At 38.8% G+C, this 14963-nt stretch overlaps 1 protein-coding gene across 1 annotated transcript; it reads left to right on the forward strand.

Moving 5' to 3' along the window:
- The first annotated feature begins 32 nt into the window (after positions 1-32).
- cyth4b (cytohesin 4b) lies at positions 33-13574 on the forward strand. The gene is made up of 13 exons (XM_070913391.1): positions 33-128; positions 3089-3171; positions 3337-3401; positions 5393-5459; positions 7118-7236; positions 7546-7626; positions 8754-8866; positions 9123-9271; positions 10408-10519; positions 10820-10896; positions 11279-11350; positions 11513-11667; positions 12598-13574. The coding sequence occupies exons 1-13, from the start codon at positions 110-112 to the stop codon at positions 12677-12679; spliced, it is 1194 nt and encodes a 397-aa protein (XP_070769492.1). The 5' UTR covers positions 33-109; the 3' UTR covers positions 12680-13574.
- Positions 13575-14963: the final 1389 nt, after the last annotated feature.

Raw genomic sequence — 14963 nt, forward strand, 5'->3', positions numbered from 1 at the left:
TACTTCATTCAAGTGGTACTGCACTATGAGTCGAGGTAGTCTGCATATCTTGACTTGACTTAACTGGTCTGGTATTGCAGATTTCTTCTTTTTTTTTTCTTGGATATAAATGCCTGATTGCCAAATGGGTAAGGCCTGTTTTGCTCTCTTTCTCTCTTTATATTATCTATTATTCTCATATTTTATATTTTATTTGAGATATCCACGAAGAAATGTGTTATCTAATATTTTAAGTTGAGGAAGAGGGCATTGTTTTATGACATTAACCATCCTCTCAATGTTAAAGTACCTGATATTTGTTATTCTAGAGCCAACACGCAGGGGTTCAGACAAGAAACAGTACAGCTGTTTGGTATAACAACTTCCATTTCCTCACACTGTCAGCTTTCTAGTTTACATTAAAGCTGTAATGTAAAAATACATTAAAAATGAGCTTCAGTCCTTCTGGTGTGACCTGCTAGTGCACTGTGAGAACAGGTGGTTCTTAAATATTTAGGTTATTGGCACACAGTTCTTGGTATACCACTTATCACCATCTGAACCCTGTGGTGAAACAATGCCCAGGAGATACATTGTGCGTCTCAGCTGAAATAGGGAAGAGGCAGTCACACCACAGATAGTAATATAAAAACAGAAGTTGCTATCTGTAGTTAGACATTTAAACAGTCCACCTTTAAAGTGTCACAGTGTCAAGCTATTTACTGTACGTCCACAGTTATTTTTCAGATTAAAACCAAACTTATGTAAATGAGATAGACGACTTATATCTGTCAGCTGTGTTGCACAAGATGTGTAAAGGAAGGGTGGGGAAGTGGAAGTCCTGTGTTCAGATCATTTACACCAAACGGCTCACAGATCTCTACAGGAAGTGTTGATAGTTACCATTTTGTTAACTTTACATTCTACAAGTGTTTTTTTTTTTTTCTCTCAGAGGATAAAACCTGCACTCTTATTTACATGTTGGTGTCTAACTGAAACAAATGCTACTCCCCTCCACCCTACTGATGGAGGCACTACAGAGCTCATACTCTCAGGTCTAGTTTCACTGGTAGACTACCAAAAAAAACTCTGTCTGCTGTGTTTATCTGCTGTGAAATATTGCTATATATGCTGATGAGACAGACATTTATACTACTTCTGTTTTTGTCTTGTGGGAACCGCTCTCTGCTTGCTGAAGTTCAAAGCATGTATCTATATCATGTATCTGAGGAGAACCTGTACAGCATGTGTATAAAAGGCTCATTTCGTACATGTGACAGCCACAGCTGATTGCAAGAACGTAGTGAGAAGAACGTTTTAAGAATGTTATTTGCTACCTTGTGCAATTTTCCTCAAATCCTCTGCTCCAGTAGGAACAAATGCAGCAACCGAGCCAATCAAGAGATACTCATTGGTATTAGTGTGTTGGTGAGACACTCCAGCATGCCTGAGTTGAGAGTTCACTGAAGTGCAGTTTTGCATTCACAATTGATGTTGCTAGAAAATCAAACCTGGAAGCAATGAGTAAGCGTGTATTGAATGTCTGTAAATTACTCTGGATAGCATTTTTACATATTGATGGCGTTTATCCAAGATGTCTAGTAGCACATGAAGCACATCAGACCAGCAATATATTTTAAATTCATCTGTGCAATGATAACTTTACATTTACAAAAGTACGACAAGCTTTGAAGATGCCAAGTTTCCAGAGTACTAATAGTACTAACTGACAGGTCAGTTCATGTGGGAAAGTTGGAATTCTGTGAGAAAAGTATGAATTTTGAAGAGACAAAACGTTAGAATTCAGAGAAGTGTTACTTCTGATTATTGATTATACTGATTATTACCTATTCAAGGAGCGGGGCTCTAGGAATGACAATGTCTGTTGGTCGGTCCACCACTTTGGTCCAGACTGAACTTTTTTTGGCTTCTGAAGGGGGGCTTGACAAAAAAAGTTTGAGAACCGCTCATTTAGTGCCAATAAATATAATATAATATTATAAAGAGTACGGCCTAGACCTGCTCTGTGAAAAGTGCCGTGAGACAACTTCTGTTATAATTTGCCGCTATATAAATAACATTTGATTGAATCATCAGGTCAGAAGTTTGGTTTAAATACCTGCAAAACCAATCACATTCCCATCAGCTGCACTTTGTGGTTAGTGCTAATTAGCTAATGTTAGCATGCTAACATACTAAACAAAGATGGTGAACATGGTAAACATTACAACTTTACACACTTGGCTCAAATTCTAATTTTAGTCACAGACTGCTGACTTTAATGGTAATAGTGTCCGATATCAATCTGAGCTTTTTTTTTTCACAAATAGGATAACTAAACCCATCAATGTAGTGGGTTGCATGTATGAAAAGGACAAACATTCCTCAATTCCTCACTTAAGATCAAGCACATTTGGCCGTTGATGGACACATTATATGTTACCTAGCAAACCTTCAAGTATAGTTTTTTCAAGCAAAGCCTAGATGAAAAGCTTTACTAATAATATGAAACATTATATATATTAATATGACTGTGTACATTTTTCATGGTTCATACTGTACGTCACTTCTCCCCGTCATTGTGCAACTCTTGGATTGTGGTTGACAAAGTGGAAATATAACAAAGAGGCTTCCACAGAGTCTGTTTGCTGGCTGTGTCTGAATAGGTATCCATTTTCATGCTCATGTATTGTGTTTTCAAGAAATGTATTCATGGTTATATTTTGCGGTGACCGATATCTTTTATGAGAAAACCACACCACCTGTCTCGCCTATCTTCCAGAGAAACCTCTCTCCCTTTCGCTGTGGTTATCTTTAAATATGCAGATACTGTATGTAGATTCATTCAAATCATTGTACAGTAGAACAGATCTATTTAAGAAGCGACAGAAAGAAGACACTTTTGCATTTCCTTTTGTGTAGGAAATGACCTTAACAAACAAGGTCATTAAAACTTAATCTTTATCCAAATGACAAATAATATGAAGTAGAATTACATGATTGTTTTAACTGATGCAATGAAAGTTGTGTGGGATGATTATTAAATGTGAAGAACGAAACCTGAATTCCTAAGAATTTATTTGACGTTCGTGTTCCAATTTTTGTACAGTTTCCTCAGATTTTACAGCAGATGAGAAGATGGAGATTGAGAGCATTAAGATGCATAAGAAAGACCTTCTGGATGATATCCAGGTACAGACACACACACACACACACACACACACACACACACACACACACGTGTCAGCTAAAAAATATTTATCAATATTTGATCTTCACAGGGAAAAGTGACTTGTTCTGCTGTTAATATTGAGGAAACAAGTATTATAGACTTTTCTTTCATTCTACCCTGTCCAGAAGTTAAAGATGGAGATAGACAACGTCATGGCGGATATACTCAGCTTTGAGTCTGCAGAGGAAAAGTAAGTTTCAATCAAGAAAACCCCCCACACCTACCTGACAAATACGTCATTCTTTTTATAGAACTCCTCTATAAACTCCCACTAAATGCTCTCACTTAATTTATCAATGTTTCAGTTTCACAGTTGCTTTCCAACCTCTGGGTTATCTTCTGTTCCACTTTAGATCACCTTAGATGTCGGTAACGCTTCATTTTACAGGTCCGCAAATGTCATGGTAAGTAGGTGATAATTAGCAAGTATAGTGTTTGAAATTTCTTTGACATTATCCCCAAATTACCGCAAAAGTATTTAAGAATTATATTCTGCTCTTTCCTAATAAGCAGTTACGGTTCGTTTTTTTTTTCACAAAACTTAAACTTGCTGAAAATATATGAATGAACCAAACAAACAAAACCATTAAATTAGTTACCAACACACAGACTCCTTTGGCCAATGTATAAGCACTATTTCAGTGTTCAGCAGTTAGTTTTTATTTCGTTTTTTATTATGGAAATGATAGCGTACTGTATAAAAAGAGGCCTATTTACTTTTTGTATTTAGTTACAGTTTTGTTTTGTAAGTTTTACAAAGGTTAGCAGTGAAGTTGTCTAGTGGCAGGAAATATACAGTGTAGGTTACAGTTTGCCCATGAATAAACGCTGCAGCTAATGTTACTTTTGATAAATTATCGGGTAAATGTTGGGGTAATTTGGGTGTTATTTCAAATAAATTACAAATACGTTACTATCTAATTATTACCTACTTACCATGAAATTTGCGGACCTGTAAAATGAAGCGTTACCGATGTCTTGACTCATAGAGGATTTGAAAAATACCATTTAAAATAACATGTTTTTATTGATCCCATTAAAATGGGCACTTGAGTTTCCAGGAAAACAATGTGTCTTCAAAGGTGTTCTCATGCTGCACAGGGAATGGAACTAAAAAATCCATCCCATAAAGTGATCGCACATTGGTCAACAATCCCACCTTTCTGCCTGACCTATCCAATCAAACTGCCTTTCTCTTGATACCCAACAGTCCATTGCTTTTCAGTACATTTAAGATGAATACCTCATCGGTGAATGTTGTGCCTAAACGTCCTGTTGCAAAGGGAAATAGAGTCCCACAAAACCCCCAGTAAATTGTTGTTTTTACACTTTTTTTTTCAATTAGTGAGCTTAAGAGGTGCTGGTAGGTGGATTTTGTTAGCTTTGGACAGAGCCAGGCTACCGGTTTCCCCCTGTTTCCAGTCTGTATGCTAAGCTAAATGGCTGCAGGCTGAAGTGAAAAAGTGTATTTTCCAAAATGTAGAACAATTCCTTTAAGCTAAATGCATTTCAGCAACTGTACTGGATAGGAACATTGGAGCACCTTTACATTTTAGCAAAGATAGAACAATTATTATTTTGTTGGGATCCAATAACTACAGCTCCCATGAGCCTTAGCACCTTGGGGTTCTTTCAAAACTTCATGGGAGGTGAAGTTTTTGCATGCTGATAAAATGTTTTTTATCTAGGTTAGAATAACAAGGGGCTATGTTACTCAAGCACAGTATATAACAATTTTACTGAGAATATGGGCAGAAAACTTCAGTGTCATGTAAAAAGCACATTGTTTGGCTGAGGCTGGTGGTACAGAGGCTAACTTGAAAAGGGCTCTCTGTTGTTACCCTTTTGCATATTAATTGGTTGTGTCATACTACATTTGTGGAAGTTCCTATTTAATCCTTTCACTTCAAGTTTGGAAAATAAATGACTAAATAACCAAATATATGATTAACATGGCTACTAATGATGATGCGATGTAAAGCACAGTATACAGTAGGCTATAGCTGAGGTTAAGAGTAATCTTAAGACTTTTCCCTACTAATAATTTGGTTTTGAGAAGAAGTCTGCTTCGGAACATCTGCCTGAACAAAAAGATGTTTCAAAATGTATAAATAGCATTATTTAACTACATTTATTCATTAATATCATTAATTCTTTTCTTCAATGTTGCTTTTCCTGCAGCAAGACCATAGAGAAGAGCAAACAGTTCTCAAATGGGAAGAAGAAATTCAACATGGACCCCAAAAAGGTGAGCTCAGAAGAGTGTGCATGTGTGTGTCTGCTGATATTCTTTTGAGACAAAGGAACATGTTTGGTAGGAATGAGTATGGTATGGTAATGGTATGAATTATGAAATGACCTCTCGCTATTCTTGAAAGGTCTGAAAAAAGCTTGTACATCTCAGCGTGTGTCTCAGCTTTGTAAACTGAACACCTTCAGCAAGCAGCTCTTGCTTGTTGCTGTGTGGACTTCCTCTCACTTAACCACACTGGAGCTGCTCTGAGTCTGTGAACTGACACTGATGGAGGTCCCCAGCACAGTTTCTGTGGTTTCAGTGGCATGTCAATCTTAGCTAAGTTACTGTTGTCAACACAATGTTTTGCAACAACAAATACAAAGTAAAAGCATAACCATTTTTGCTTACTGGAATACATCTACTCTGAACTGTGGTTGTTGTTTTAGGTTACCTGAACTTTAGACGGACCTCAGAGGTTAACTTCAGGTCCTTTAGTTTATATTTACTTGTGGTGACTGTACGACTGAATAAGTTTAGATTCCTAGATCAGCCGATTTGACTATCATCTATCTATGACTGTTATCAGGCTGCTGAATGAGCGTTATCATCACACATGATGTCTCAAAAATATGGGCTAGTGGGGGTCTACTAAACCTACTAGTAGGTTCAGGAGGCTGTTATCACCTGTTTATTTCAGCGAGCCTTTCACCCAGGAGGCTGGGGTTCATGTCCCGTGTGAAACCAAAAGTCAACGTTGAGTTATTTTTGAGTTAGATTAAGTTAAATAACGTTACGTACTTGACTTACTTACATCACGTGATCTTTTCTCTTGTTGCCTCAACTTAAGCCTTCTGAACCCCCCTTCTAACTCACATCTATGAGGCTGATGACCACTGATAAAGCCCATTCAATCGAGTGACAACATTCCAGTCGGGTGCCTGGACCAGTATGAAAGTGTGATATGGAAAAGAGATGTGGAAAGATGTTTTTCAGGAATTTTCCCACTAAATTACATTCAACAGTCAAAACACTCTTTCGCATCTGGTTCTGTTCTGCTACATTCTGCTTCTGTGCTCTGTGTGGTTTGTTTTTAGTTTTCTGTTCAATAATTTGAGTCTTTCAATTTGGATAGAAATAACATTGTCATGAAAAACTAAAGTTAAAAGTTTGCATTGATCATGTGTATGAGTCACAACCTCATAGAAAAAGTTACATGTAGCAATTTCAGTATTTAGAAAATGAATTCTCATTTCTTTATTTCTGCAGATGTTATTTTTGCCTATATTGGCATAGGCCACAATGCTGCAGTAGAGGTTTCTACTTTCAGAGATCATTTGTGTTTTTTTTCATTTCCATAGCAAATGTATTTTTAACCGTCCCTTTCCTCTCTAAACCCTGTGATGGAGGAAAGAGGAAGAGAAATTGGTTTTAAGGAATTGGGATTACAGAAGCTGTGAGCTCAGTCGGTCTTACCGACCAGAGATGAGGTCATTATGAAACTAAACACATTTAACCACAGCACAGTAGGCAGTGTGCATGTGTGTGTGTGTGAGACTACTTACCTGTGCAAGCTTAGCTGTAGGTGCAATAAAACAAATCGTAAAAGGAAAACAATGTGGAAGTATAAATGTATACGCCCAGTAAACAATCGTGTGTGTGTTTGCATGCAGGGTATGAATTACCTGGTGGAGAATAAACTGCTGGATGGAGGTGCTCGATCCATCGCTGAGTTCCTCTACAAGGAGGAGGGACTCAACAAGACAGCCATTGGGGAATTTCTTGGAGAAAGGTGAGGAAGAGGAGGAGGAGTTGAGACAGTAGGACATCGAGGATTTGAGACAGAAAAGGTAGAAGGAACAAAGTAAATTAATATCAGGTAGATACAGGAGGAGAAAGAAGACGAAATTGTGGATGGAACGAAGGAAAAACAAAGGTCAAATTCATGAGAGATGGAAAAACAGCCATGAGGGGAGGAAGATGGGGAAAGAGGAGACTCAAAGGAGGAGGAGAGACAGAGAGATTTGAGGGCAGGTTCCAACAGGGAAAGTGAATCTTCCTCTGGTTTCACGTGTCTTCCTTCTCCCATCTTGTCCTACAGAGAGGAGCTCCACCTCCAGACCCTGAAGGCCTTTGTGGAGCTGCACGAGTTCTCCGACCTCAACCTGGTCCAGGCCCTCAGGTCAGCTCCCTTCATCTTCTCTCCTGTCTCATCTACAGTACTCTCACTCATCATGATCATCACCACCATTATTAACAGAATAAACAGGAACACTTGCAGGTATAGCTCTTATCAAGATTACTTAATACGTTTACAAACTTAAAAGGTTTGTGAAAGACAGAGTGTTAAGAAAGAGGGAATAAGAGCAAAGGAGCGATTGATAATAGCCTGAAGTAGATGGCAATATGCAATTACTGTACTTACATGCAGAGTCACAAAGGTCACGAAATAAGTCATTTCTCAGATTAATGAATACATTTAGAATTGCAGCAATTGTAAATTTCACAATTTTCACAGAATTATGTCAAAAGTATGTTGGCAGTGATGTTTTTATTGTATGTGAAAAGGTGACAATATATCCATCTTTAACACTTCTTGGTGTCCCTGAACTTTTCTGTGACTTCGTAGCATTACATGTCAGTTACCACCTTGTCTCGCACCGCCAGACTCCACACTTTGTTTTAGCGCTGTGCCAGTTCTGGAGAAAGGTCTGGCTGAGCCTATTATCATTCTGGTATAGAGATGGACTTAGGGATGGACTCATATAGCATTTTTCAACCTTAGCGGTTCACAAAGCGCTGTGAGTCAGACTAGTTACCACCTAGCACTGATCATACTTGTCAGCAGCCCCAAAACTAGCCACAAACTTCAGTGAGTTTCCATGTAGAGTATGAGAGGGGCTGCTGTTAGCATAGAAATGTCAGCAGCCACATCAGTGGAAAGTCACGCTCTGCTACCTGCGTCACTGACTGGCAGAGTTAGATACTGACAGACAAAAAGTGACTGTAACGTCATCAGGGTCATTCTATCTTGGCGGTGGATTGGTGGCTTCGGATTTATAACAGAAATCCTGCATCACAAACTGGGGGTGTGGAGTTTGAAACTGGGTCAAATGAAAAGATGGTACTGGTTGCATTATGGGAAATGTAGGATCTAAAGTTTTTTGAGGTAACATTAAACACAGTAATACAGTAGTACACTACTTGAGGAGTACCGCAGAAGTGTGGTTCATATACTGGTCTCAAATGTAAATGCACATGTATACAATACATACAGACGTTTACTTTATTGTGGTGTGTATGTGACAGACAGTTCCTGTGGAGTTTCCGTCTGCCAGGTGAAGCCCAGAAGATCGACCGCATGATGGAGGCCTTCGCCACACGCTACTGTGACTGCAACACTCATGTCTTCCAGTCAACCGGTGAGCTTCATTAAAAATACGTCTGTCCACTTCCTGTCTGGACCATGTGTGTGTGTGTGAGAGAGATGGAATATGTTTAAATGACCACATCACCTCTCTCTGTTTGACTTTCTGACTTTCATTTCTTCTTTCCAGATATCTCTCTTCTTCTCTGACTCTGTATTTATGTAAATGACATTGCTTAGAATCTATATGATGGACATTATGCCACTTCCTCTTATTCATTGTGTGTACACGTCTTCCTCTGTGACACCAGACACGTGCTACATCCTGTCATTTGCTATCATCATGCTCAACACCAGTCTCCACAACCCCAATGTGAAGGACAAGACCACTCTGGAGCGTTTCATCTCCATGAACAGAGGCATCAACAACGGAGAAGATCTACCCAATGACCTGCTCTCGGTGAGAACCACTGGCCAATCACAGTGTCTGACACCAGGAAGTAATAACCCAAATGCTAACACAGATGAAAGTTCAAGTTATGGAAAGAAAAATTGGCCATCAATTTACAATTACAGTCAGCCCGTGGCTCGGTACAACACATGATACGATGTCCACTGTATTTTTAAAGGATAGGTTCACAGTTTTTCTCAAACAATAGTCAGGTGCCATACACAAAAACATATTTTATCACCTTAGCTGGCTTGCTGATAATAATAAAACAAAAATAATAATAAAAAAATTTAGTTAGTTAATATTGCAAATCATTTTTCAGCTCAAAACTGTCATATTTTTGTATTAGCCTCCATGTTATTATGGTGCAACACAGATTTACTATTAGCTGTTAGATCATGAAAATTTTTGATGATTCAAATCATTTCATATTCCCAGAAAGTTTATTTCTATTTGTGTTGTGAGTTTCTGGGGTGCAGACTTTTTGTGCCTCTCACCAGTACGCAGTGTAGTGATACAGATATGGAGAATATTATTATTAAGAGTATTCAAGTGATTGAAGTGGCCTAGAATGTGCCAGTTTCACTTCTGATCGCATAGTTTTCATTTTCCAAGCATGCAGTAGAAATAGCACAATTGATTAAAAAAAAAAAAAAGAAATAATGTAAAAACCATTTATCATTTTAAAACCCAGGCAGTACTTTCTCTGCTTGAAAATCTAATACCACTACCTCTTAATCACTACATCATCTGGAACAGAAACACATAACATAACTACGTCCACGTTGTTCTCTGGCCCAGTTTCCACCCACAGGTCAGTCGCAAACTAACAGCGGCCTGCAGAAGGTGGTGATGATGATTAACAGTGTCCCAGACTGTGGGCTGGTGTCAGATCCCACTATCTCCGAAAACAGAAATCACCCTTAACTGAAATCACACACAGAGTCATGAATAATATGTAAACGATGACAGCAGTATTTTAGGAAGTGATTTGTATCCCCCATTGTTCGGACCTGTTTAGACTTTTGCATTTCATTTCTTCTGATTGGTGTTAAGGCTTTAGCTCACAAGCGGACGGTACAACACAGCAATGTTTTTTTTAATTTTTTTTTTTTTTTTTATCTATTCATCTCCTTTCTACTCAGAAACTGTACGAGAGCATTCGCAACGAGCCTTTCAAAATCCCAGAGGATGATGGGAATGATCTGACACACACCTTCTTCAACCCTGACAGAGAAGGCTGGCTCCTCAAACTTGGTAAAACACCTATTGGGATGTTTAACAGATTTAAACACCTTTATTAATAGAGGATAAAGTTAGGCCAAAACAGGAAAGTACAGAGGAAGCAGTCAGAAAATGACCCAACAGTGGAGCATACCCTGATGTGTTTGCACGCAAACCACATAACGTCAGCGTTAGCTTTTGCAGAAGTTTAACTTCAAACAGATAACCTCAAAAAAATACATTTTGGTCAGATTGAGGGTGCGTTTCCTCTGACAACTGACAGCACAGCAGATAACTGTGAGATCTTTATTATTTGCTTTCTCTGTGTTTCAGGCGGTCGGGTTAAGACGTGGAAGAGGCGATGGTTCATCCTGACTGACAACTGCCTCTACTACTTTGAGTTCACCACTGTGAGGCTCCCACACTGCTCCTTTTAAGTCGCCTTGACATGCAGTATATCTGAATTACTACAGTTTTTTTTATCCCCCAGCCAGACTGCCCTTAATAGTCGTTTGTCCTAACACTTAAAATGACCTCAAACCTCGAACCTCCAAGTTATATGGGTCATGTTAGAAGGCCTTCGTTGGCCAGATGTCACAGAGAAAAATTCAAGTGACCTAAAGCCTAAAATTCGATAACCACACCTCAGAGTCATCCATTTTTGCAACTATCTCTGTGTTTACAATGTGTCATTCTCCATCTCGTCTGCTTCCCATTTTTACTCTGTTCTTCCTTCTTGCCCTCCTGATCACATCGTCTGACTCACTCCATCTCTTTTTCATCTGTCTGCAGGATAAAGAGCCTCGAGGCATCATCCCTCTAGAGAACCTTTGCGTGAGAGAAGTGCCATATCCTCGCAAACCGGTAAGATACTGTCAGCTGTGTTGTCTTTCCACACTAACATGTTTAAAAGCAAATTCGACTGTATTGAACAAGGGGGCGGTCGGTGGATGTAACACTTAGTTAGCACAAAGTTAGGACAACAGATTTATAGACTGATTATCACGTGGTTTTGGTGTCGTCTAGTACTGTCTGGAGCTGTACAACCCCAACAGTCGGGGGCAGAAGATCAAAGCATGTAAAACAGAGACGGATGGCAGAGTGGTGGAGGGGAAACACCAGTCCTACACCATCTGTGCTGCCAGCGCAGAGGAGAGAGACTCCTGGATCGAGGCCATCAGGTCAGTCCACACACACACACACACACACACACACACACACACACACATGTATGCGATTGTGCACACGTCCACACAAATGTCAACATGCACATAACCAGACACACCAGAATATATTGAGCAACAATGCACACACACATCCACCTGCACCTTCCTGCAGTCCTGTTTGTATTGGTATACTTGTGAGGACCGTTAGTAAGTAGGTTCATTTCCTAAACATTTTTACATCTAACCTCAAAGCTTAACTCTCCACTTGATCTTTCATGGAGGAAAAGCACTGCTGCACTTACATCTGTCAAACATCTGTCCACACCCATCACAGCTGGGTGAAGTCAGGTGCTCTGTTTGAGACCACATCCAGTCGTGATCAGATCTTGTATTTGATTGTAATATGGAGTGTTGTGCAACACGGGCTGTGGAGAGAGCATGTAGTCACTGCTTGACAGTGCAAGCAAGATTATTATGATGGGTGTGGTTTAAAGGACCCATCTGGGTTTTTAAAACATACATTTCGTTTTTCATGATAACATTTTACTCATTACCTTAGTGGCTAGAAATCTGAAAAAGATAAAAGTGAAAGCAACCACATCCAGTCCCGAAAGGTGCATCTATCTTTGCCTTCAGTTCACCAAATAAAATTGTTTAGATAATCAGGTCAAACTTGGAAAATCTGTCTGATAGTCTGACCACTTTTGTTTAGAAGAGAAGTTATCTAAAATAATCTTAATTCAAATTCTACTTCTAAACATATAGCTGCATTAATAGATTTCTTTTGTCCACCTGGGGGCTGTGCAACAAGCTGTAAATATTGCAAACCTTCAATTCAGAAATGTCCTCATTAAGATGGTTTAAAATTGAAACTGGTCCTCAAGACGATAGCATTAGAAGCTGCATCAGCTTCTCTATAATGACGATCTTCTTTACTTCAAACAGAGCGAGCATCACCAAGGATCCATTCTACGACTTGGTGTCAGTCCGTAAGAAGAAGGTGATAAATCAAGCTCCTCAGGACTGAGCTGGCCAGCGCCCCCCATGGACGTTTATGCACAGTGGGATTGAATCCACTTTAGGTTGTGTTTAACACCCTGCAACACAACTGGACACTGGAGGCTAGACACTGACGGTGGTCGTTTAGTCTAAAAGAGGGACTTCTCTTTCCACTTCCCTTTTTACAGACTGAACTAAACAATGTCAAAGGTGAAAAACGTTGACTCATTTTCGTTGCTGTCACTGTTAGCCACAAAGAATTCAACAAAATGGTGTTAGTAGGAGCTGAATGTTAGTCAGTACGTGTTGTGGACTGATTTGTATTTTTCTGTTAGCAGAATTTTTAAAAAGTGGAGGTGGATTCATTGCACTTTCTAATATCTTCTACCATGAGAAGCTGATTTGCGGTTGATGTCTGTCGGCTCCACAAGATGTCTAGAATCAGGAAGGCAAATTAAGCATGTGATGTCCCAGGAGTTCTATGTGTGCTGTGCAAAGGCAAGACATTTAGACGTAAAGTAACAGTAAATAGCTTTACTTCTGTCCAGCGGATCATTATTTCCTGCATGAAAAGAGAGCTCTACATCACACGCTACTGTAAGTGTCATCTGACGACGGTTGCTTACGCTTCATTTTGTAAATACAGATATATTTTCAAGGATTTTGGGGAATTCATTTTGTTGTTGTTACAAAATTCCTAATACTTTATAGAGTGACATGGAACATTTGTTCTAATCAGACCAAGCCTGCATTTTTTTAATATTCCACCTACCTTTATAACACAGTGCAATAAGTGCAATATGCATTCTGTTTGCTTTGATTTCATTGTGTTCACTGTAGTATATGAAAGAAATGTTTTAGCTGTCATTGTAAGTACTTCATTTGTTTTGTTCTCATGAAATAGTTATTTAATAAAAAGTATTCTGGTGCCTGTTGACATGTAAGACTGGATCCTGTTTTTTGTTTAAGGATCAAATTGACAGCTGTGTTCTCAGTTGAACGCACCCTGAAACCATCAGACCACACCTCACTTCCTCTGTGTGAGTATGTTGTTCCTTGTATGTGCTCCTTGAAGGACCTGAACCACCTTTGTGGTTTAATGCAATATCACACATAGAGGTTTGAAACCATCTAAGTTTATTATAGTATAGTAGTTGATTTATTATAGTTATGTGCAGCTTCCTCTGGCCTCCTTCATTTGATAAATTCTCATATACTGTACACATTGTTGACACCTTGTTCTTGATGTTGTATTGAAAAGATTCAATTGGGGGTTGAAACCAGGCTAAATTTGGTTGAAAAAGTTTACATTTAAATTTAGTTTACATATCACTATTGTGTCAACAGCTTAAAATGCCTTTCAGTGTGTATCAGGTCCAAACTGCACTTTGAAAAAAAAGAAAAAAGAATTATTAAATGCTTGCAAGTTGCATTTACAAACACATGACATCACCAGGAACTGTAGTCTTGGATAAAATGTTCTGAGGTGTATTCATCATAGTTTCATTTTCATTCAACTTTCCTCACCAAAAGTCATTGTGTTTATCCTCAAGGCTCAAACTTCAAAGCCCTTAAGACATATACAAATATAATAAAATATAAATATACACAATATGGAACAATAATTTGTTATTGATTTTACAAAGAAAACCAATGTTTAACTAGTTAAGATTCTTAAAATTATTTCATTGGTGCCATTGTAGGCCTGCTGTACCTTTTAAGGTGGATTACTGCCCCCGGCAGTCAGCAAAATATGTTTTACATCGTTACTGTTGCTTGTTGCTTGCATATACGAGATACAAACAAACCCCTCTCATTAAAACACTGCTGTAGAATTCTGCTAATGGTCAAAGACTCCACGAGGTACCATAGAAGACCAAGGTCCCCAACTCGGTAAAGCTGGAGTAAAGAGCATTACAATTTCCCATTTAATTGGAAGAACTGTTGCTTAGTCTCAGAAATGTCCTCAAGTAAAACAAGCTCCAATGTTACTCCATGACCCTAAGTTTTCAACATAAATACTGCCAGCCATTCCATCTGCGATGCTTATCGAAGTGGTGAACAACAGCTTTTCATTATACTACACCAGCAAAACTTTCTGAAACATAAAACAGGTCCAAAGTTCGGTCTAATATTCTCCTGGATGAGCTGTAACAGCACAGTTGTTCCTGTGCCTTCCAACAAGTTGTTGTGAACTAAAGTTAATTATAAAGCTGCTTTGATCAAACATAATTGCAGATTCTACAGATTACTGTCGTACTCTATGAACATTTCAACAAGTCAATCTAAAGTTGCGATGCACATTTTTAACT

The sequence above is a fragment of the Enoplosus armatus genome, chromosome 2 (genome assembly GCF_043641665.1).
Source record: "Enoplosus armatus isolate fEnoArm2 chromosome 2, fEnoArm2.hap1, whole genome shotgun sequence".
Taxonomy (NCBI): domain Eukaryota; kingdom Metazoa; phylum Chordata; class Actinopteri; order Centrarchiformes; family Enoplosidae; genus Enoplosus; species Enoplosus armatus.